The sequence below is a fragment of the Haliotis rufescens genome, unplaced genomic scaffold (genome assembly GCF_023055435.1).
Source record: "Haliotis rufescens isolate VD_foot unplaced genomic scaffold, xgHalRufe1.0.p SCAF_1, whole genome shotgun sequence".
In the NCBI taxonomy this organism is placed as follows: domain Eukaryota; kingdom Metazoa; phylum Mollusca; class Gastropoda; order Lepetellida; family Haliotidae; genus Haliotis; species Haliotis rufescens.
The window spans coordinates 72177138-72203427 of NW_025963779.1; the positions used below are offsets into that span (position 1 = coordinate 72177138).

The 26290-nt window shown below is 39.9% G+C and overlaps 1 protein-coding gene across 8 annotated transcripts in view; it reads right to left on the reverse strand.

The window, feature by feature from the left end:
* LOC124139721 (phosphatidylinositol 4-kinase beta-like) overlaps nucleotides 1-26290 on the reverse strand; it is a 59111-nt gene that overhangs the window by 7067 nt on the left and 25754 nt on the right. For 5 of the 8 annotated variants that reach the window (XM_046507009.2, XM_048400596.1, XM_046507008.2 and 2 more), the window contains 9 exons: nucleotides 9571-10463; nucleotides 4770-4887; nucleotides 3892-4163; nucleotides 3272-3429; nucleotides 2970-3060; nucleotides 2461-2597; nucleotides 1322-1552; nucleotides 656-808; nucleotides 58-240 (listed from right to left, as the gene is read on the reverse strand). In XM_046507009.2, the coding sequence (XP_046362965.2) occupies nucleotides 58-240; nucleotides 656-808; nucleotides 1322-1552; nucleotides 2461-2597; nucleotides 2970-3060; nucleotides 3272-3429; nucleotides 3892-4163; nucleotides 4770-4887; nucleotides 9571-10327 (2100 nt within the window). In that variant the 5' untranslated portion in view covers nucleotides 10328-10463. Of the gene's footprint in view, nucleotides 1-57; nucleotides 241-655; nucleotides 809-1321; nucleotides 1553-2460; nucleotides 2598-2969; nucleotides 3061-3271; nucleotides 3430-3891; nucleotides 4164-4769; nucleotides 4888-9570; nucleotides 10464-14922; nucleotides 15197-22880; nucleotides 22901-26290 lie in introns of those variants that run through there. The other 3 variants (XM_048400602.1, XM_046507014.2, XM_046507015.2) reach the window with 3 other exon arrangements.

Here is a 26290-nt window from a genome sequence, read left to right on the forward strand (position 1 = left end):
AAAAAACTGCATTCTCTAATTTGTCCCTCCCACCTTGCGACAGAAATGCCTACTGACCTTTAGCTGTTGTAGAACCTGATAGACCAGGAGCTCTTGGCGCAGGTCGTCGCCACACTTGATGATGACGGACAACAGTCGCCAGTTGTGGAGGTGACCGTACGGGGAGGACTCTCGGATCCTCTCGACCTTCTCCCCCCAGGGTTCCTTCAGGGCTGCCGCTGACGGGTCCTCGGGGTCTCGCTGAAACATGGAATCATTTCAAATGACACAAGTGCAAACAGGATAGTCCTTTACGCTGTTTTTAGCCAAAAATGTTGCACTATCATGGTATATGACACAATACACTGATGTTTCAACCACTAGGCTACCCCACCACCTCTAGCAAAAAGTGTTTATGGAATGATCACTTCATGGCATTGCCCACCTAACTTTAGTTTGGAGGTAATAGATGCTATCAATGACCTGAGGAAGTCTCCCAGGCTTAAAGCATCTGAGCTGTCAGAGGCTTTAAGCAGTATTGTGGAAACATATCAGTAAGCAACACCATCAATTGTTGACCAGTTGGAACGCAATGCCAAGTTTACTAGAAGGCGACCAAACTTGACAAAAGCTCAGCAAACAAGCTAAAAATTATTCTGAATTAATTGCTACACACCTCAAACTTCCCCTTGGGGGCAGAGATATTCTCAGAGAGCCTCCTCCGGATGTCTCCTGCTGCAATGTACACTGGGTCCTTACTGTCTGCACTCGTTGAACTCTCTGTGGACATCTGTGATATTGTGTCACTAGACCGGCACTTCATTGCAAACTGGGGGAGAGAGGACATACCTTGTTATCATTCTCACGAACACTCACAGCTATAAACTTGTATAAACTTCAGTTGTATACTTCAGTCAGATATTTGGTCAGATTATTTTAAATTTCTGGTACATGTACCTGCTAACTCCACCAAAAAAGCCATCAGCACTATTACTGACAGATCAGGAGCATAAATGTTTCTGGTAAACATCGAGTAACAGTCTGTGCTAAACACTTTTGAGTCTACTTGCCTGGACTTGTATTTTGGCAATATTTTCAGTTCATTTACTCTTGGACACTCTAAGCTGATCTCACAAAACCGGAAGAAATTTTACTAGACTGGGGCTTCAGACAAGTGGCTAAAACCGCAGACTCTAATACAGTAACAAATATTCCTCTAACATTGTTATTGAAAAGAAAGTGAACACCCTGCACTTATAAAGCAATTATTTTCCCTGCTGTACTGACCAACAAAATAAAAATGTACAAAAGTTGCGAAGACTTTTCGTAGCATATAACAGACCTGAATGATCTCATCATCTTCTTGTGACCAGCAGTCAGCATCATCAAAGTCTCCGTTCATGGAGTAGACGCTGAAGTCAGGTTTGGGCGAGCCGTTGGTGCGTGTGGCGTAGTGAGACAGGTCCTCCTCGGAGCGGGTGAAGCGCAGCGTGTTTTCCAGCAGCTTGAGGGGCACATGGCTGGACGCGGTGTTCTCACACTCCAGAATCTCCACGTACAGCAGGTACGGAGCCTGGTGCCAAGCAAACATTACATCAGTCAGTTTCAATAGGCCTCATAAAATTAATGTTGTGGTTCTGATTACACTTAATTTTAGCAAACAGGTTTCATTTAGCAAAATATGTTTGGCATGTACTTGCATGTGTGTTATTTGTCATGAATGGTGAGTACCAATGGAAAAAAAGAGAGTTACGGTAGTTACAGTAGGCACCTTAAATTAAGCTTAATCTCATCAAAATCAGATCTAAGTTCTCGCTACCGCTAAACGAAGATATGAAGACCTCCCATTACAGGTCTCGTCAGAACAGCCTTTTGAGAACATTGTCCAACCAATAAAATGACTAACAAATGTCGAAATTAGCCAATCAGAAAGAAGCTTTCTCAAGCTATATGATACACTTTCAGACCAGCGACTTGCATGCCAGACTACGCTTTGAACAATATCATGAAAAAGTTCTCAAATCAAAATTTGAAAACTGAACAAAAGAACATTCTGGAATAGACAGCCAAGGTTGTATAGCAGTATTTCCTACGGGCTATGCAAACTCTCTTCTGTTCAAACGATTATCCAATAGGAGCGAAAGATTTTGATGGAATCAGTTGTTGAGTCTGTAAATGCTGTTCGGAATAAACCGTGTTAACCTTGATTAGAAAACACATTCCGACGGTCACTTTCTCTATCTGGAATGGGACTCTTTGACTGGTCGGTTAAAAGGTCGTTCTGACATAACCCGTATAATAGGATGACGTAACAAAAGCCAAGATCTGACTTTAATGTGATGGAATTAAGGTCAATTGAGTCACTGAAACTACATCATTTCCCTGTGCAGCAGACCTCATTGTCTATCTAGTGGTTGAAATGAACCAGGAGGTAAGTATTTGGGCTGTATGACCGTCTCAAATGTTTACATCAGTCCTTACCTTCTCTTTTGAGTTGAGCACGACAGCTTGTGTGTGCGGAATCCTGACGATATGATGGTTTTCTGCAGCTATAGGCAGCCACACCCGTGCAGGGAGGTTCAGGTTTAACATAGCAAGCTCTGCGATCAGGCGAGACGCTGAAGTAACAAGGGAGACAGTGTAAGCTTGTAGTAACCATGTAATGATATAACAGCTTTTTTGTTCACAAAACAGAACTCATCACACTGAGAAGAGGAGTGAATAATTATTGTTTAACATATTAGCTATCTTGCAGTTATTCACAAGAAGAGGAGTGAATAATTATTGTTCAACATATTAGCTATCTTGCAGTTATTCACAAGAAGAGAGTGAATAATTATTGTTTAACATATTAGCTATCTTGCAGTTATTCACAAGAAGAGGAGTGAATAATTTTTGTTTAACATATTAGCTATCTTGCAGTTATTCACAGCGGCCTTAAAAAAATATTTTTTATGTTCATTCTTCTGATAATGCAGAGATTCACTTACTTCTTAGTTCTTTGGTAGGAAGGATTTGTAGTCTACTGCCGATGTTCATCAGAGCCTGAACAAACTCATTCTGGGGCATAAGTCGTGGGGCCTGGAAAGTGGAAACATGTGAAACATCAGATTATCTCCCTTACATAACACCAGTCAGACCTTTCAGTCCATGTGTTAGCTCTGCTTTAGCCAGACGAGAATCTGTAACATTGCTACAGTTACTCCTAATGACTTCTAATGATTTAACATGAGAAAATATCTCCTAGTAATAGCTCAAAACCTGCAGATGAGAGAGCAGAGTATGGACTTACCTCACACATACACAGCGTCTCCTTCCCTGTCAAGTCGTTGAGGACAGCTTCCGAGCTCTGGTGACAGGTGCACCCGTTGTCGAAGGCTCTGCCAGATGCTAAGTCTCCTGCCACTGACTGCATGTTGGGTGTGCTGTCACTGTGCCGCAGATAGATTCCTGGAACACAAACGTAAGTGTCAACTGTCAGTGGGTAGAGCTTGGTGCTGTCTGTACCACAGCAGGAGACACAAAAAAGGACCTCAAACAGAACTGTCAACTGTCAGTGGGTAGAGCTGGGTGCTGTCTGTACCACACATTCCAGCCATGTCACAGCAGGAGACACAAAAACTGGACCTTAAACATCATACCGAAAAGGGGATTGAAAATAGATCTTCAAAATGACAGGCAAGCACCTTATCTAGGCTACCTAACCTTTCCCTTGATGTCAACAGGCAACACTAGACAACTCAATGGGTACCAATATTCAAGGAGATGTCCTGAACATGTTGAACAATTTTGATTGGGTTTTGAGCCCAAAGCAAACCATTCTACCAGAAAAATGTTATCTTGTTTCATGGAAATAAACAGAGAGACACAAATTCCTTCAATGCTAGATCTTGTCCAAATTGAGCTAGTTACCTGTCGCATCTGACTTTGATCGATGATGTGTTTTCTTCACTGCCGCTAACGAGTTGGGTGTGGCTCCAGGTAGAAGCATCCCGTGGTGGGTGGGGCTCGTGACGGTAGACTGGCTCTTGGAGTGTTGTTTCGGGGGGCGTAATTCCTCATTGAGGATCATATTTTTTAACTTGACACCCTGCGAGTTCTTCCATGAAGGTTTGTGGACATCTGCTGAGTATGCTCCCAGCAACCAGCACGCCATGATGGAGAAGTCGACACTGTTCCGACACCTGCAAAATACCAAATAGACAGATTGAACCATTATATAAAGCAGTTCAAAAGTTCATATATCAAGACAAACGACTTCATTTAATGAGTTCTTATGTCATCACTGTCCCTTTTCTTCAGTAGAAATCATAATTTCACACGAACACTACACAAATCAATAACCAACCAAACATCCCTTATGAATGAGGGCCGGCACAGATCTACATTCAACATCACAACTCATACAAGGGAGCCCTTCATTTAGTCAGTGAGGATATAAATAACGTCAAACCGGTAAATATTTTTTATGGAAATGTTATCATGAGAGTGAACATCGGAGTGATGTTTTTATGCAACCTGCTGTTTCCTGTTATGTTAAAGATTGGGGATATCACAATGTAATTGGACAGCTATTTTACTTTTAGTGCTGTGTCATTTGAACCAGACCCCGTTCCACAAAGCGATCGTAGTGCTACGAGTGTCGTAAGTCTATGTTAAAGTATGGGAGTTACGATCGTCTCAGTGCTACGATCACTTTGTGGAACGGGGACCAGGGTATTTATCAGGATATAATGCAGACATAAAACTGGGCCATGAGAATGGGGCCCTGGTTAAAGCCGTCAACTGACCTGTGCACAAGGTAGGGGTGTATGGCCTCGGCGACGTCATGCATCTGAATGTACATGTTGAGCAGCTGGGGTAAATAGAAGTCAACATCCTCATCCCGGAAACTGAACATTTTGTTACCTGGAAACAGGAATACATTATACATATTGAGATTTGTTGGCACTTAGTAATATTCCAGCAATATGACAGCGGCCTGTAAATAATTAAGTTGAGACCAGACAATCCAGTGATCGATTCTCTTACGACCCGCTGGGGATCTATTCTAACCCGGAATCCCCACAGAGGTTATTCATGTTATGAACACGAGTGAGGAGATCCATGTGGACACACTGAGATTTCCTGGTATAGACTATGCCATGACCTGCCCCACGATCAATGTGTGTCTGTGGTCTCTAGGACAGAATACAGAACCACTATCAAGTGTAACATGTCTGAAGGGAAACAAATACCTATGTGAATGCTTGTTGAGTCTGGATGTGTATAAGATTGTCTGTATAATGATGTCATATCATCATCGTAATCCAACGAAAGTGTAAGCTAGTTAAAATTTATCGTCACATCTGAAATACTTTAGCCATATACATGATATAGCGGCGATCCAGCAATAGAAAGGTGCTTATTTTGAAGTGCACCACCATGACAACTGGGCACTAAAAAGATCTTTACATGTGCCCTTTGGAACAGAAATGTGCCCATCAGAAAATAATTATTGATCCTTCATGGAACTTGATGGTCATTACCCCATGAGCTGGATACTAGATAATAGGTACATGTAGTTGTAATTTAAACTTTAAAGAGTTCCCCCTTTTTTATTGATATTGATAACATCTTATTCATTTTCTGAATTCCATGGTGGACTTCATAAATCATACAGTGTTAGGCTAAAAAAAAATAGTCTTGGTACTCAGGCTTGCCCGCATCATTATAAAGTTAGCCACATGTTTCTTTTTCATTTCCTTTTTGAAAACCCCCCCACCAAAACATCCTATAACATTCCAAGTCCAACGGTAGTCAAATACTGTATTCCAGTATTTTAATCATCAAGGAATACATTTATGTAGGGAGGCCCTTTCCCAGGTTGATTGTACACATTGTTCATTTGATTACACAACTGTTTATTTGGTTACATACCAGTATGAACAACCGAAAAAGTAAAAAAAGACACCGCCCAACCGCACTATATTTTAAAAAACCATTGCCTGAGAAAACATTCTATCATTTTTTTAAGCCTTCAGCATATTCAAACATTATTTTTTTCGAGTTTCCCGAGATTGTGAAAGAACATTTAACATTGTCTTCATATAATACACGTCATAACAAGGTATTTCGAAATTCTGATGGGAGCCCTTCAGGCACCAGGAAGTTATATTAACTGTGTCATTACGATTTTACTGTGACATTGGCATTTTAATACAATGTATTTAGAAACCCAGTCATCAGCATTGTCAGCAGAATCTGAGCCATGTCAAAGTGTCCTTGTGTGGGTGGGCCCCCATCTACTATACCACAGTGACTTTTGTAAAGGCAAATGGCAAAACGACATGTTCATGGTTTTCAACTTTGTTAGGGCTAGGGCTGGCGTGAAAGATCGATTGTCGGAATTATTGTTGATGGGAAGAATATTAATGATTATCGAATTGAAAAATGTGTCATCGATAATATCTTATATGAATTACTGTGATGAAATTAAGGTTGGACAAACCAAAACAGACTTGTTATTGTCAATCATGTCAATTGCCGAAGACAGAAAGCAACTGTTTGTGTTATATCCTTAAATGTCTACAAAGTAATCCATGCAAAATGGTGCCAACACTTTCCAATGGGGTGAAATACGTTGTTTTCTTTCAGACTTTTTTTTCCGTATTTGCTCAAAGTTACTTCTCCGATATTTATTGATAACTGATCAATAATTAGAGAACAATTATTGATCCTTATGATCTGAATTGATAGCCAGCCCTAGTTAAGGCATTTTTCTACATCATTAACATATTTAAAAAACTCTACAGGACATTTTAATTTGTAATCAGCAATCAGTCGCAGACCAAGAAAATGAACTGTCTGAAACCCAGTACCTACAGTGTTGCAAGTAAAGGGTGAAAGACACTAACAGTGAGTGATTGAGATGTGTTCAAGGCCTCTTTGAACAGTGATTCAGACACATCAAGCCAGAACCTGCTGACGTGATGACGGTCGGAGATTTAACCACATTGGGGATGCACACCAGCATGGGTATGGTGCTGACAAACCTGGAATCATCGGCACAAATTTGGGATTCGAACCCACATTCCAAGGTCTCTGTCCCACTAACAACCGAAGGAAAAGACGCAACACTACTCAGCAAATTTAGTCGCATTAGGCAATTGGTAAACCAGTGCCTCTCATAGAACAGATTTAAATATTATAGCAGTCTTATAAGCCACAAATAAAGTCGATGCGTAAGGCCAAGCATGGGCTAGTAACATCATGTTGATATTTGTCACAGACTGCTAGAGCCTATGTCCTTCAGGACACCCTGATCCCCCTAATTACTAGCATTGCCATATTAATGTACAATGATTATGACTAAATATATATATACCTGTATACTATTTAAAAGAAGTTAAAGAAGACCCAATTCTTTCATATTACTGAAGTTAATCTGTGTTCTATAACTTCTCTTGAGCAGTAGATACAAAGCCATTTTACTGTAGTTAATGAGGTGTCTTCACTTCTTTTAGCTCTCTCTCTCTCTCTCTCTCTCTCTCTCTCTATATATATATATATATATATATGTATATATCTCTGTATATATATATAGAGTTTTTGACGTAATAAGCGCCCAGGGCGCTCTCAAAATTAAAAATAGGGGGCTCTTATTAGAATATTATTTTGGTGGAAAAACAGAGTTGAAAGATAAATTTCGTGGTTTATGCTGACGGCCTGACAGCCTGCCAGATATATTTTTCCAGAATTTAATTGCCCATAATTAAGGGTGTATATATCACACGACTGGTAATATATATATATGAATGCCATTTTTACTTGGTATTTGGCCTTATTGATATATATTTCGAACAAGTCAGGATTAAGTTGACAATGCTAACACTTCACAGGCAGCAACCTTTGAACTACATCAATCACTGTCACCATGAATCTCTATATATAATGCCTAACTTGCTGGTAACCTTCCTGGGTCATGGTCGAACCCTGGCGCAGCCAATCCCACTTCCGTTCCCTACAGGGGTCAGAGTAGGGCCCTTAGGCAAAACCTTACACTCTCCACAATAACATAGGTGTCATTACAAGCTAGTCAAAAACATATTGACTATGCTATTTACAGGCAATCCTAACATTGATTTATTACAGGGAAACCTGATAAACCCTTCAAGGTAAACATGGAAAGCAGTTATTGTTATAACATGAAACGGATGATGTCATTTGACACTAAACAAATCTGCCCCAGATACTATACCTTTCTGACGATTTTAATACCACTGTTAGTTCTTGTCATAGTGTCATCTAATCATGCTAATGGAAACAGGTCCACACATCAATCAGCCGGGACTATACTGAATTGTTTGATAGGCCTTACTTAGAAGTTGACAGATGACAAAGCAGACACAATTTATGGATTACAACTTCTTTAATTATTGTAAAGGCAACGTTTCGGTAAAGATCACGAGGTGGAAGCGTGTTAAACAGGATAATTGGCTTCCTGTCTAATTGGCTTCCACCTCATTGGTTTTCTGTCCATCATGATTTTACAGTATTATCCTTCTCAATGGTAGAAACTAACATCTTTTGTCCACTAGTCCTTATAATGATAACATATAGCAAAACCCTTAAAAGGGGCAAATTTCTACTTGTCCTTATGATACCTCACCTATTGGACAGTTTCGCAAGGTCTACAGGACTAGTGCCGATTTCTAACACTGCTTCTGTTGTCATTACTTAACCTACTCATGTTAATCCTCCTCATGTATGCAATTGTTGTTACTGTCAATCCTCCACCTACTATATTCTGTACCATGTTCATCATTCAGCCTTGTCTGACAACAGTATAAGGATCTATACTGTAATGTCACCTTTACAGTCATTAAAAAAAGTTTTTATCCATAAAATTGTGTCTACTTTGTCAGGACCATACTGATACAGATCACCATGCCAGTATGAACACATCATCTGTATTAGAAACTGAAGCAGGTCCCGGTGTCCTTGCAGTTTAGGGTATGGTACTGACAAACCTGAAAGCGGGGATTCGAACCCATACGCATAGATTCTGATGTGCACAGTGAATTGCAGCACCTAAGACAACTGGGCCACCTGTGCCCCCATTGGTATTAGAAGTAAGCATAGTGATATTAACTGTAACAGGGTGAGGTGAGGTGAAATTGGGTTTAACATCGCGTCCAAGATTATTGCACTTATATATAGCGATGTGCATGCACGTGTGTGTGTGTGTGTGTGTGTGTGTGGCTACTTGTACTAGTCCGGACTGATGCCGATTTATAGTGCTAGCACACTGAGATACCATGCCGCAGTTTAACATGAGTATCCCACTCAGACACAGCTTACTGACTCCAAGCCGACCAGTCCTTGCTTTAACCCCTTAATGCCGAGCGCCAGACAGGGTAACAACAAGTACCATCTTTTAACGTCTTTCGGTATGACGCGGCCGGGGATTAAACCCCGGACCTTCCGCTCTCCAGGTGGATGCTCTACCACTAGACCACGGAGGCGGTCAACTGTAACAGGGACTTCTTCTAAAGCACAGCTACTCTACAATGAGGTATAATGTGCATAATGTGAAGCATGAGAACCTACCTAGATACGTCTGAACTCCAGGCTCCTTTGAGTTGAATAGATATGAAATAGCTATGGACATGTCAAAAAGTTTGGATTCGAACAACCGCAACAGCCATGACTGGCGAGGGGCTGGCCTTGACTTTGGTTTGAGTGTTCCAGGTAGAGGTGGTTTGTCTTTGAGATTCTTATCTTTGCTAGATCTACAACTAGTAAATGCATGTCTTAGGTTTAGTGACAGTCGTACTCCTTTCTTAGGATCAAACTTTTTGTCCTCCTCCTCGACCTTAGTCCTCTCGGAATCACTGCCCTGGGTGGAGTCCCCCTGGGCGGAATCCCCTTGGGTGGAGTCCCCTTGCTCAGCTTCCTCCGTGACCCGCGGGAGAGGACCATTGCTCTCCGGAACAGTCTGTGATTCTACCTGGTCATTCTCATCACCCTCAACCACATCTACACTGTTGGTGTGTTCCCCAGAGGAGCAGGGCACGCTCTGATCTGTGAGTCCCGAGGACTCGTCTCCCTCCTCCTCCTCTTCAACCACCTCCTGATGTCCATTACACAGATGTTCTGATGGTGCCTCATCGTCAGGGGAGATAATTCTTGGTAAACCAATCGGAACGAAACCATTCTCCAAATTGAGAGAATCTACATCAGCCATTTTACATTTTTCGATGTAGTTGCCATTCACTTCGAATCTGCCCTTCGGATGAATTGCTGCTTGATGGATTTGAACATCCAGTGCAGAGATCTTATTCTTTATCTTGACTTCGGTCCCCATCCCTTCTCTGGCTGAAGCTGTGTCTAGACTGAGACACACGCCATCCTAGCTGTGGTGTAAAGTCTTTCCTTGAGACTGCCCACATCGATCAGGGGCAGCACTGGGGGGTCTGGTTCAGAACCGCTTGAAGTTTTCACTGCAAAACAAAATAACTCTGTTAGAATAGGAAATCAGCAGTGGGTGAAATTAATGTGGGTTGTTGCTCATGCAGCAATGTACACCTCTTACAAGTATTCCAAAATTCAGTGTCGTGAGTGAATGAAAGACAATAAACTTACAGCAGGGACTTTGCTAGAGTTCCAAGCTGCGTGCCCCTTGCAGGCAGGCAAAAATCTTTATCTTGTTCAAATTTGGGATTTTTTAAAAGTTGTTCAATGTTCTTAATTTCAGATGTATTTTGACATGTTTAACAAAGCATTCAATCCAAAAATGTCAATGGGAGCCTCTTTCTCGTTATTGATTCTTGTATCAGTGAAATACATGTCACTGTTACAAAGACATAACATAGGTCATAACTATTAACTGATAAACTATTAACCTGTATGGGAAAGTCTTAAAATCCATTAAGAATTTAACTGACTTTTGCTGCAGACCTAGGGACGAATATCTGCCTCTGAGAAGGTCAAGATAAATCTATGTAATGTATTCATTTAAAGTGAGTAAGCAAGTGTGTCTTAACAGTGCTTTTAGCACATATTGTACTCATGTGGGGAATTGAACCCAGGCCTTCAGCGTGACGAGCGATCGCTTTAACCACTAGGCTACCCCACCAGTCCGCATTAACTTTTAAATGACATTTTATTCATAAGTCCAAGTTTTGAGCAGGTTGTTCCATTTCATCAGCAGGCCTTGCCCACTGGCATTTAAGAAAGAAAATGCAGGAAAATGTATGAGTGAGTGAGTATGTTTTAATGCTTTATCAACAAAGGCTACCCCACCGCCCCTGGAAGATGTATGAACTACATCAGTGAAAGATACGCAGATGAAGATAACATATCGTCTGAATCAGCTAGGGGCATCATGAACTATGACATCTAGCTGCACCAATAAACCATTAAGTTTTGAAATATTTGTCACACACTTGGGTCCATACTAAAACATTTCCATCCAAATATTATAAATGTTGAATGTAACAACATGCTATCTGTAGTAATCTACACTGATTAGACAGTCCTATCAGTTGATATTGCCATGTACCAATGGACCGCCATCATGTTAAACACCAGAGTATTTGAAATATTATCATGATGATAGACACTCAATCAAAGACAATGCATTCCTGAGAGAACTTACATACTCAGCACTTTTTTTACTCTGGATAATATCCTCAACTGATTGAGAGGCTGTGACATAAACATTGCAGGGACTATTTGCTGACGATAGACTGCAAGAACTTAGAACACAATGGGGAGAATTCTTCACGATTATCTTCTTCAAATAGAGCTCAAGTCAAATATTTGACACTTGCACAGAAAACCCTAAATGTCAATAGACATGGACTTGTGAAAGTCCCCAAATTTGCCAGTCCAAGCAACACAAGCTCTTTTCTGTGTTTTGCCACTTCCTAAAATAATCTGGAATTCATTCAAACGTAAACAATGTATATCATCAAATGTGTCTGTAGCATCAATGTTAATACAAACTCAGACCAAGACACACCATGATGTAACAGCAATGGCCTGATTTCTTTAATAGATGGATGCAGATAACAGTTAAATTTACCTGTAACAGTTACAAATGCAACTATTCTCTTCCCCTAGCAATGAATACTGTGATTTTAACCAGGAAGTGGAAGCTGTTCTGAGCAACAATAAATAAATACTCTCAAACTTTTTTAATCATTTTCATGAATCTTATCATTTTTATCTTATTGATTTCATTTGTTATATTTATTTTGATTTTGTAAAACCCTGTTAAAAAAAGGAAACAAAATTGGTCTACATCAACCAATTTCTATTGTTCCGTAGCATAACTTTGCCTAGTGCAATATGAATCAGAATATTGTAATAAGACTGTTATATTCTGAACTGTCAGTCTTTTCACACAGTCAGTGGGTACAATCTGTTGAATTTTCCACGCTCAGTCACCACAATACAATCCATCTTTGTGGCACACAATCTGTGTGGAAAACTGTCAAATGCTTTTTCATTTTGTTGTCGAAAAGATCAATTATTCTATTTTTGTCACTGGATAAAAAGAGCGTTGAAACACACATATGTTGATTGTGATTCTATAATCTGTAGATGAGGACAATCAATACCACTGACGTCATGAGGACAGGCTTGTATTAACCTCTTGCATGTCCAACAATAAGCTTGCCATACACACCTGGAGAGGTTGTCTTCCTATAATCATGACAATAACTCACAAGGGTTCAGCTGTCCCAACAACCATCTACCTTACGTACCACTCCACCAATGTCTACAGTATATACTGATTACAACCCAGTGAAATTCTTCAGCAACCCATGCTTGTAAGTGGCGACTATGCCTGTCGTATGAGGCGAATACCAGGATTGGGTGGTCAGGCTCGCTGACTTGGTTGAAGTATGCCATTGTATCCCAATTGCATAGATTGATGCTCGTGGTGTCAATCATTGGACTGTCTGGTCAAGACTTGATTATTTACAAATCACTGTCACATAACTGGAATATTGATGAGTGCGGCGTTAAACAACAAACAAACAAAAAGCTAAAATAAAGTATTTTTACTTTCATTGGTAAAGGTGATCTTCATATACTTCATCATGTATATCTGAACAAAGCCGACATGACTGATCTGTTCACCGACTCCAGTATTGATGTATTTGCCAGATGTGGTGGTATTACAGAAAGCCTTCAGAATACACTGGCAACAATAACAATGTAAATCCTTCACCTAAGCATGATGGGGACGCCTCACAAGACTACAAGAGACACCAACTGCCTCAGGGGCATGTGGTTGTTTTCAGCACAGCAAAAGAAAGTCAGGAAGATAACATTCCTGGTATGACAAAAGATGCATTTCAGTTAGTTGGAAGACACTGCTGCTTAACTCTTAGCCTGCTACAAAAACCACAAGTCCAGGGGACCCATATGGCTCTAAATCTAAGGCCATGTAACCCAGGGGTTTATAACCCAGGCTCTCCTTCAATCAGAAGCTATTCATGCTTTAGCAGTGATTAGAGATAAGTAAATAATGCTGAGTCAGGGAATTATATACTTACCAGAGATATATACATCTCAATCTTTAATTAGGGATAATTAACTATGTCCTTCCATTTCATTATACAGGGGGTCCCTAGATTCAAATGCTATGGGATCAAACCAGGACACCAGGAACCCCTTTAATTTCCAACACTGTATATAAAGATATAATTATATTACTGGTATTAATATATATTATGTGTTTTGTCAAGCATACAGTAGGTGTCATACAGTCCTGATAAAACAAAATTCAGTAGGTATACACACATTTTCAAGCCTAGTTTTAAGCCTTAATCAGTATATTTAATATTTTGTGAAATTGTTTTTACTGTGGATAGTATTCTTCTACCATTATAAATGCTGTAGGAAGCTTGTAGCAAGCACAGCATGGCGAGGACACCATGCACGACATAGTGGCATGACAGCTGTCCTACTAAGGACCAATGTGCATGCTAACGTTATCATTATGTACTGCTAACCTATCTCATGAATGCCAAATCAAAAGACTAAGCAGGTTCTCCACAGGCCTACAATGAATAGTATCAGGTTTCCTGATATACAAATATATACCATGTATTCTCAAGTATATGTATACCGTGTCCCCAGCTACCAGCATGACATTTACGTACAGACAGGTTTTTCAGTACGTTTCTGTCGGTACAGCTTAACTGGTATGCATCAAGGCTTTTCTGTCAGCTTTTCAAAAACAGTAAATACCATGGAGCAGCACTAGACCTGTAGTCCTTGCGAAACTGCCCAATAGTTAAGGTATCATAAGGGCTAGTAGACTATAAATGTTACTTTCTACCGCTGTGGAGTCTGAAAATTTGCAATGTCATAACACTATGCTGTTCTTATTGTTTCTAAAACAATGTTGTTGACTACACAACTATAAATAATGGCATTTGTAACACATCTGAGATGACAAGAAGGGGCTTTCCATACAAACAAATACTGATTACCATAACGACTAGTACATCACGGTTTGTGTGTTAGTTGTTTACGCTGTACTCAGCAATATTCCAGCTACATGATGGCGGCCAGAGAATCCATTCATGGACATTGTGAGCAACAATCCATGCCATCAGGGTAGGAAGACATGCAATCAACCAATTCACTGTCTGACCATCCAATCCATTTGTCGCCTGTCGTATGCATGTTGTTACGACCAGCGAAGGCTGCTGAGAGCCTATTCCAACCCAGAATGCCCACTGGGGGTCTGGTACAGCAAACATTAATGGTACAATATCATGACTACACTTACTATCATATTAACAAGGGCTGACTTTACTGAAAGAAGAATATATAGTGCACTATTTCCGCACTATAAAATGTAAACTATATCAAATGCACATACAAATAATTAACAAAAACAGAAATATCATCAAACATTTTCAACCATCACTCTACCTTACCACCCACACTACACAGCTCCTCCATCAAATAAATTCCTTGGCATCCAGTCTATCCACATCTGTCAAGTCCCACAATACACACATCTCCACTAGTGAAAGCGATGTGACCCACTGATCTATACTGCTGGTCTGTCTGCCTCTCTCAGACAACCACTACAGCAAGTGCAACCACAACACCACCGACACACTCAGCCATGAACTTTGACAGAATCCACGAGGCACCTTCTGCCCCTCCTGAAAGACATCTATTGTTCTGTGTTGTCAGTCAAGCAGAACCTTGAGCTGAATGAATCACCAGGCTGGTCATGTGACTCACCTATCTCATCTTACTGATGTCCCATTATCCTGCCGGCCAATTACTGCTGCAGAGACAGGATGGTTTCCCCACTGACAGACCACAGTCAGTCAAATGTAAGGAGAACCACCGAGTGGATTAAGTCATAGTGCACCAATAATGACCATAATCTGATAGGTACGACGTGATTATTGTGTAATGTGGCCTTCACCACCAGCGTTTGCTCCAGTCTGAACGAGTCAACAGGTAGGCCTGTATTGATCTGAGGCTCAGAGAATCTCACTCTTGAGCTTACTGTTACGTCTACAATCAGGCCTAGGGGAAATGGATACCGCATCATAATGTCAAATCTATTTATTAGTTTTAGGTGAATATTTAAACCAGCTATTGCAATAAAATATTAACTAATACAAAATGGCTGACATTCGTTAATTACGCTTTCCTCCACAACTTCCACAGACCCAGAGGGATAAAAATACTGTGATCCCAAACAAAAAAGCACACCCTCCTATAACTTTTGTTAATCTACTTACCATTACACTGTAGACCCACACAGTTACCAACAGAACTTAGGTGAAGCATGGTGGTTTAAAACGATAAAACACTGTAACTGTCAGCTCAACAATCAGACAAACCCAGGTCATAGCATATTCTGAAGACAATGGGTATTTCCTGACATTGACAATGCCGGGGAAAACCCAGTGTTCTTGTACAGTTCCATTATTTGAAAAGAGTTGATCTGATGGGTTGTTATTTATTGTTTTTCACACAACAGATACCAATGTTATATACAAGAATGACAAATACCCACAAAATATAGTCAAAATATGAGCTATACATTACTTACTAACAGGCATCTCCAAGGAGACAAAACAAAGCCATGATAAACACACCTCTAAGCAAGCTACATCTGCAAATAAATGGATTGTAATTACCACAAACAAGGTTGATAATAAAACCATGGTAACACCAGAGGAAGTGACATTTCTTCCCTGTACGCCCACCCAACTCGCACCCATCACTGTCTATAGATTGATTTGTTCCTGTAGGAATTCCCATTGATCACCACCCAATGACATAACAATGCTTGCACATACCGAGGTGATTATTAGTGTCATCGCTGTCACACACTGATAAGAAATCAATGAGATAGAAAACATATGATCTCATCTCTCCCGTGTCCTTGTCACTGTCGGTGAAATTTTTAACTCAATACGCAGAAACTCGTCAAACCCTCTCTCACGTTCACCTGTGAATGTATTCCCCCAAGGAGGAGACACTGTCTAACGCATGGTCTTTGCCCTGCTAAAAACGTATAGTGTCTTTGCTATTGATCATCAATATTGATTCTACATAAAAGATACTTTTTAACATATTTTTACAATTTTATGTCTTCATAATTCCCCCCTTGAATGGCATAAAACCACATGACGTATCACAGAGAATGAGATTGGAAGTGATGTTGAAACTAGCAAGCCTCGGGTGTTCCTCTTCAGACGCAGGGATTTGGCTAGCAATAAAATGACATTACAACTTTTTAGTACAATTCCATGCTTTTACCAAATTGTCTTGATCAATACCCATTATTAAACAAATTCTTCAATAAATTAACAATATCTTTCAAGGGCCGAAATCGTGTATCAATCTAAAAGCCTTATCACACTTTCCATGAGGATCCGATTTTACAGTAACTTTTAAACTGTTATCCGATGATGACGAAACATTTGAATGTCTCCCATGAAATTTTAACATATGGTTTATTCACCTCTTTTTCAAACTCGTACTGATCACGTGTGTATGATTGTACAGCTGTTGTCTCCCATGGCAACACACAGGAGAGGTAGATTGTGGCCAGCCCCAGCAAACATTCCAGGGGTCAGACAGCACATGTCCACACTCCTCTGACCAGCGCCGACACAGCCAAGTGGCAGGGAATACCACTAACCTGAGTCCTGTCACTGGTACAAGCAGATCTAGCTGGGAAGTACCAAGTGTTTCCCTGGACTCACTCCACAGCAGGATGTGACACACAGCTGTGTGATTGGCCTGGAATATTGTTATGGCTGTAGAGTCAACACAACCAATATTTTCATTGGACGTATATCATAAATAGTTGGTATTCTGCCTGGTTGTTTAAAAATGAAAATCCCAACACCATTAACATGGATTGAACATATCTGTATTATGGGTAAAACAGCAAAGGAATATGAAGTGAACTTTAATCACACATGCAGTTATTTCCCAATTCACCTTTTTATCATGTTTATACCTGTATCAATATTATCGAGTGTTAGTATTTCAAAAATTCTCACAGAACACCTGTACATTTCCTCGCACATTTTCAAATCTTCAACAATACCTGAGACCTATAATACTGTTAAAAAACATCCTTCAGTGACAATGGTACTTCACAGGAACTTGTCAACCAGATATTATATTTGACTGTTACTGTAGTAAAGCTAGAATTTTAAATCCCATCAATATTAAAAATAGGAGTTGGCAAAACATTATTAAATTGATAATCACTGACAACACTTTTTCTGTTTATGAACAGCATACAATTTTCAATTGGTGCAGGAGTTACATATCATGGTTTTGTTTTTAATATTATCATTAGCGAAAGACATTAGACATGATGAATTAAAAATAATAATATGTGGCTATGCAAAACCGTGTAATTGCTCTAGAAAAATAAACAAAATATATTTCAAAAAATGATAAATACAAAACATCCTGACGAGACACCTGGTGCAAGTCAATATTGTTAAAAAAACAAATGATAACAGGTAGAGAATAGGTCTTCAGCAACCCATGCTTGCCACAAGAGGTGACAATGCTTGTAACAGGATCGGGCGGTCAGGCTAGCTGACTTGGTTGATGCATGTCATCGTATCCTAATTGCGTAGATCGATGTCAATGGCATCAATCACTGGATTGTCTGGTTCAGACTCGATTATTTACAGACCGCCGTCAAATAGCTGAAATATTGCTGAGTGCGGCGTTAAACAACAAACAAACAAATGATAACACTGAATAAAGTTGTACATAACATACCTGCTACACAAGCAATAAACAATCAATACTCCACCGATCAATGTCAATATTCAACAGATGAATATAAATGTATAACTTTTTCACAGACCACTTATTACCCTGGAGTCAAGCTGTAGTGCACACATAGGCACACACAATACTACAGTGTTGCTGTTAATAACAAGTTTTATCTCAGTCACACCACATGATGAAGCTGATATCCATTTATATCACCTGCAGCCCAATGTGATGGTATATCTCCATCACCTGTATCAAAACGTGCTGATTAATTCAAACTGTAATTACTATCTTATTTCTGGGTCAACATTCTGTGTCCTTTAACCCAGTCCACAACAGAGGGCAGATAATGATCAGCAACATCAAAACTGAAACTATATTCCTTCCTTATTAACACACTGTACACATAACTCACTCTGTCACACATACCACCTTGAACATGCCGAAGGACACATAGAAGCAGATCCTCAAGGAAGACACAGCTACAATGCTGATGTAAAGGACCAAGTTACTATGCTAAAGTATATCTGACTGGCACAACACTATTCTGTTCATGTAAATGACTGACCTACAATGCTAAAGTAAAGCATGTAGCTTCTATGCTAATATCAAACCCTGATGCTAACGTTTAAGAACTGGCCAAGTAAATAAATGAGTCAATCAGTGATAGTACTCATGATACTGAATTACCTGCATACATGCACTAGTCATGCAGTTATTGCACATACTATTCTGTTTTCAAGGTGCAAACAAACTGAAACTCAGATTGTATGAAACCTATCATGTTATTCACAGAAGGTGATTCAAGAAAATATTTCAGTGCGGTTCACCAGTGCATTCTTGAGACCTAGTCATGCTTAGCTGAGTTAAAGTCCACATACCCTATAGTCCACTGCTTGTAGACTGAGCCTAGCCACTCCACTGAGTGTACCGTGTGTGTGTATCACTCACATGCAACCCTGGGGAAAAAACAGTTGCCCAGCAACTGTATACACAAACAATATCTATGCGTTAAATGTGTTTTGTGTTTACTGTGTATGTGAGGAGGTGTCAGTGTACTGCTTATTGTGAGGGAGTGTTTATAAACTCTCTAATCCTGCAGGCTAATCATCAGTGGTTGTATACTTCTCCAACCTCTGTACCAGTAAATCAAGTTGATGTGGCAGATATGAAAAAACGTTCCATAACGTAATCATAGCTTTTATTTCGAAATATCTATTATTTCATTGGAGAAAGATTTCATTCATAACAGTATATATATTTTCATAATTAATCTTTTTGTCATTTTCAAACCCACTTCTTGCAGTTTGTTATAAATCAGCATTCTGTGAGAATGATTTCACTCAATTTTTCACTAATCATAATGTAAAGTCACACAGGCAACTATTAGAAGGATCAATAATGAAATGCAAGGATTCATCATGGATTCCAAACGAAAAGCCCTTGGCAGGCCAATTGGGAAAAACCTGTTAATTTATTAAGATCTGATTTTCTTTAATACAGCAGTAGTTTAACACTGCATTTAATTCAATAACATAAAACTAAATATGAAAGACTCTTGCTTGTTTTTTATTCTATTATCAATGACATACATCATAAAGAGTCGCATCTGCAAACCTATACCATTAGTATGAACTCTTATATGAATTGGGAAATAATAAAGTCCAATTTGGGTAATCTTACATTTTCATGACCTGGAGTAGGTCTAGATAAATACTAGTAACTGAAATGAGCTGTGATTCATCCCCCCACACCCATGTAACCTCACTCTTCTAGACAGACAAGATCGGCTGATATCCCTAATCGTAGGTCTACATGCCTATTCAGGGAGCTCAGCTGCAATGTCAACTATGCTGACTTTCCTTTAGAACAAACAAGCAACTAAGCACATTATCAACTCATGGTTTGGCATAAATGTCTTGAATAGATAGAACACCATGAATAAAACTACACTGTTAGTTCCTTGGAATTAACTACATCCCACAATTACAATTGCCAGAAAGTTTGAACTTATTACTTCTGGAGACTTTTAACAACTGCATCCAGTTGACAGAAAGTTCTTACCTGAATATCAATATCTTCAAAAGACTTGTACCTCTGTGAGGCTTCAGTCAAAGCTGGCTGTTTCCCCTGTGTAGTACCCATCCCACGCCAACACACTCCATACATCAACCCACAATACATACAGTTAAATAAACACTGCAACAACTTCCTATTCTGTACACAAACCCACAGAGGGATTACCAATTAACAAACAGGTGGCAGAGTAATTAGCCGTGTACATCTAATTGGTGCTTTCAAGTGATAATTGCTGAATAATCACTTGCCCTTATGGCCCAGTTGTGTAATGAGGTGTAACAGACATTGGCCCAGTGCACAGTACACTCACTACTCAAGCAAGCATGGCATGGCTGAATACCTGCACTCACTGTGTCAGTGGAGAGACTGTAGTGGTACAAGAGGAAGGGCTGTATTGAAGTTGTACGTGGTACATATGTATGGCTTAATCTAACCAGGAATCATGCTACTTCAGGAGACCCTCAAACTGATCGAACCCTGTTCTCCTCCCCAACCCGATCGGCATCTATTCCAAATCTCAAATTCTATATAAGCAACCCCTAAAGCCCCTCTTGGGTTGCACACACCACTTTCGCCCCTTTCGGAAACACATTAAATGGCCTGGCCGGGCCCGTGTGCGAAATATGCATCAGTCGGAAAGCGCACGTTTATTCTCCAAAGTAAGTAAGTAAGTACTGATCAAACCCTAGTAACTAGTCACACTATAATTGACATACACATTTAGAAATTAAGGAGTCTGGAGGTGGGTGGGTGTACTGGTAACCTTGAGGTTTTATCGTAAGGACACATCCTACAATTCTTTATGCATCTGCGGAACAAAATTTGTCTTTGCACAAAATTAATGACTTCTCTACTCCAGTGGTTTGGTATGATATGTCAAACGGAATAAAGAGTTAATTGTATCCTTACACTATCAACACATTTTTCCTGTCATCAAAAACTATTTAATTGCCTCAAAAAGATCATAAATGTGTCATAAAATGACACTGACTGATTTCAGATTTTGTGTTCGGAAAAGACAAAGGCCATAAAATAGATCACAACATTAAAAATCCCCGCAAGCCGCTATGTGCAGTTGGTCATGTCATCAATAAGAAATTGTCCATGAATGTTTTGCAGCAAGCAGAAAATGATAACGATTACTGTATCTTATCTGATGGTAGTCAACCTGTTTCTGAACCAGCGTCCACCCCAATCTCTTGAAGATAAATACATACCTATCTGCTTTGCATCCACTGTAAACCTTAGGCATGCATATGTATATCAACTATTAATGACAACTTTCGGAATTCTTGCATGCCAGTCACATTAATGACATCATCATGAAGTCTATGTATCACAATTTTGTCAATACTTTTCTTTGTTCTTGCACATGAATAAACATCTTTCAAATGCAAGAAATTTAATGATCAATAACATGTAGTGACATAACAGCTATTGCAATTGACCTTTGAGACAAGATACTTTGGCTTGTCAAAATGTCAAGAATGTTAATCTTCTTGTACTATTTATATATCCAACTTTCATAAATAATCAACAAACAAAATATTTCCCAGTTGTTTCCAGTTAGAACATGTAAAAAATGTTTATTTAACCCATACATATCCAGATCTATTCTTGTCAAAATTTGAAAATGTCTGACTTTAGTTCATAGAGGGAGGTAATTGGGAACTGTCAAATTATGTTGTCCATTATCAAACGAACCTTCAGTTGACATGAACAAATAGATAAGTTTTTTTTGGAATATTAATCATTTTAAATTTAGTCGAGCATAACTGAATGTGTCAAATCTATTCTAAATGTGGTTTTGATGAAGTTTGGCTGTGTGTAGGACAGCACTGTATTTTCATTTTCAGTTGCTCCAAAGTAGTATAACAGTTTTGGCTGACGAGTGGTAACTGACCCCGATACTTTCCGATTGTTTTATGGTCTGAATGGTCTCAGTCACTCAAAACAAAACTCTAATCATTATTGTTTATGTTTTAAACATATTACATGTAAAAGTCCACTAAATGTTTAGAAAAAACAACACATCAAATATTCTCATTAATCATTTTAAAACGGACCTTTGAATGCAGATTTTAAAGATTGTTGTGGTAATAAATTATATATTTATTTCAAATTGATCAGTAAATTTCAATCAGTTAACGAATACTGAGAATAAAGTTGAATTAAAAAAAAAAAAAACAGGGAATTTTGGACAATTTTCAAAGTATTATTTTTCAGAACAATGAATTTGTCACAAAACAGCATGGAGACACCACTTTTTCAATCCATATTTGAAATTAACATACTCAAAGTACTTGTAAACAAAAACCGAGAGAATAATTTCAGTTTTGCATAGGATCTGTCCTTTCAAGTATTTGAATCTGGGCACTTGGGACTCCCTTAACATTATTTTTAACCTCTTTCATTAACTAAGACTTACCGCAAGGACCCAACAATTTTTATGCTTGATATAAAACATAACATATAATTATTTGGACATTCTGTACTTGTAAACAATAATGAGAATTCCTTCTACTTACAGTGACAGATGGCGATGGACTTTCTGTATACCCAGATAACCACTGACAGACAGTCTATCCACGGCCATTGTCAGTTAATCATGACGTTATTCTTATATTGTGAGATAGGAATAATTATATTATGTCAGAATGTAATCTGGGGGTCGAAGTCCAGTGACGTGGGCAGGATGAGGTTGAGTCTGTATTGGGACTCGGGGTAGATACGCAGGGTAACAACGCAGTCGCCATGCATGAATCATAGATGCATCACATTCTTAAATACATCTCCACATCAAATTTGAACATGATTCTTGATAAGACATTACATGCATTATGAGTAATGAAGATTTAATGATTAAGTGACTTTTTCTCAAAAGGCTAATTGCCGTGATGTGGTTGCACAACAGTGATCTAATCATGCTAATTCAGTGGCATGAACCTTTCTAATGATCAAAGATATATCTGAAGCATCTTCACATCCTAACAGATTCTATAACAGATCAGAAGCCTGCTGCAACCAAAATTCTATAAGCACTTCTTTACTTAACTGAACTTCTAGATACACAGATACATTACTGCTCAGTTCTTAACAAGACAGTCAGGTAAACATCTGTTATCCATGTAAAAGAAATACCACAAATTGGCATCCTGGGAATGTGTTAGAGAAATTTACTCAGATAGGAAGGACTCAGAACCACTGACACCATTAAAGGGGGCAGTGAGTGAGTGAGTGAGGTTATTTTTATACTGCTTTTAGCAATATTCCAACAATATCATGGGGGGGGGGGACCCACGAAATTGGCTTCACTTCACACATTGTACCCATGTTGGGAATCGAACCCGGGTCTTTGTCTTGAAGAGCGAACGCTCTAACAACTATGCTACCCCACTGCCCCTGTTACATCTGAAGAGCGTTGTGTGGGTAGCCTATTGGTTAAATTGTTTGCCCGTCACGCTGAAGATCCGGGTTCAATTGTCCACATGGGTACAGTGTGTGAAGCCCTAACCAAGCCATATGATGGGGACACTGATCAGGATAAGGATGCTCATACAACGTATATTTTGTTTCAAAATATATTAGCATTTGATTAGAAACCACTTAAAGACATGTAGGTGTAACCATGGTAACCGGTTACTGTTTTATCATGTTCCCTCAAAATATGTTTCAAAATATGTATCAAATATTCACTTTCAACGTGGCACACTGTAGTGGTATAGTGTCATTCTAAATAAGAAAACATTACGCAAATGTTGTGAGAGGTACAATAAATGGATAAATGTCTCAAGTTGCAGATGAATCAAGTTTAGTGCATTGATAGGTTTCAGCATTCAACCGGCCATAGTAAAGTACAGCTACACTGGAGTGACATGACCACGCCCAGGCTTATAAGGCTGGATCATGGATATATATGTGTTTTAGCCATAATGAAGCCAGCTAGCTCGAGGCTTGTGAGACCATGAACCCAATAGCAGAGAGAGAGAGAGAGCTGAATTCATGAATAATCTACAGCACAAGGTTTTGCAAGGTTTATCAGAGCCTGATTAAAAGCAGTGCAAATTTGAGATGGTGCACAAATGACATTTCATATGGAGTCTAAAGCATAGATCATCACTCCTCAATAACACAACCCAAATTGTAGTTTGTTCAGAGAAAATTTGTCATGTAAACGTAGACAAAACAAACATGCATACATATTGCTTAATGGGACCAAGTTTATAGGAAAGATCACATTAACATCAAACCTTTGTCATTTTTGACCCCAGAACACCCTTTTCCCCACACCCTTGACACCAGAACACCCTTCTCCCCAAATCCATGGTATCAGAACACCCTTCTCCCCAAATCCATGGTATCAGAACACCCTTCTCCCCAATCCCATGACACCAGAACACCCTTTCGCCCCAAATCCATGACACCAGAACACCCTTTTCCCCACACCCTTGACACCAGAACACCCTTCTCCCCAAATCCATGGTATTAGAACACCCTTCTCCCCAAATCCATGGTATCAGAACATCCTTCTCCCCACACCCATGGTATCAGAACACTCTTCTCCCCAAATCCATGACACCAGAACATCCTTCTCCCCACACCCAAGACACCAGAACACCCTTCTCCCCAAATCCATGGTATCAGAACACCCTTCTCCCCAAATCCATGGTATCAGAACACCCTTCTCCCCAATCCCATGACACCAGAACACCCTTTCGCCCCAAATCCATGACACCAGAACACCCTTTTCCCCACACCCTTGACACCAGAACACCCTTCTCCCCACACCCATGGTATCAGAACACTCTTCTCCCCAAATCCATGACACCAGAACATCCTTCTCCCCACACCCAAGACATCAGAACACCCTTCTCCCCAAATCCATGGTATCAGAACACCCTTCTCCCCAAATCCATGGTATCAGAACACCCTTTCGCCCCAAATCCATGACACCAGAACACCCTTTTCCCCACACCCTTGACACCAGAACACCCTTCTCCCCAAATCCATGGTATCAGAACACCCTTCTCCCCAAATCCATGGTATCAGAACATCCTTCTCCCCACACCCATGGTATCAGAACACCCTTCTCCCCACACCCATGGTATCAGAACACCCTTCTCCCCAAATCCATGACACCAGAACATCCTTCTCCCCACACCCAAGACACCAGAACACCCTTCTCCCCAAATCCATGGTATCAGAACATCCTTCTCCCCACACCCATGGTATCAGAACACCCTTCTCCCCAAATCCATGACACCAGAACATCCTTCTCCCCACACCCAAGACACCAGAACACCCTTCTCCCCAAATCCATGACACCAGAACATCCTTCTCCCCACACCCATGGTATCAGAACACCCTTCTCCCCACACCCATGGTATCAGAACATTCTTCTCCCCACCCCCATGACATAAGAATGCCCTTCTCCTCAAATCCATGACATGAGAACACCCTTCTCCCCACCCCATGACATCAGAACACCCTTCTTCCTACCCCCATGACATCAGAACACCCTTCTCCCCACGCCATGACACCAAAACACCCTTTTCCCCACCCCATGACATCAGAACACCCTTCTTCCTACCCCCATGACATCAGAACACCCTTCTCCCCACGCCATGACACCAAAACACCCTTTTCCCCACCCCCATGACATAAGAATACCCTTCTCCTCACACCCATGACATCAGAACACCCATCTCCTGTGCTGTCAATAACTACAATTGCTATGCAAATCTCAATATTTAAATGTGTTGTGTCGACTTAGACTAACATCTAGTCTCTGAAACGAACATATCTTACTGAAAAAAAAGTTGTTAAATTATCTAAATGAAATATAATAAAAGGAACCCAGAGATTCTCTTCTAGACTTGCCACTATTATAGTCTTGCATGGGCTGTATAATATTTGTTTCAGGGGATATGTCGACTGT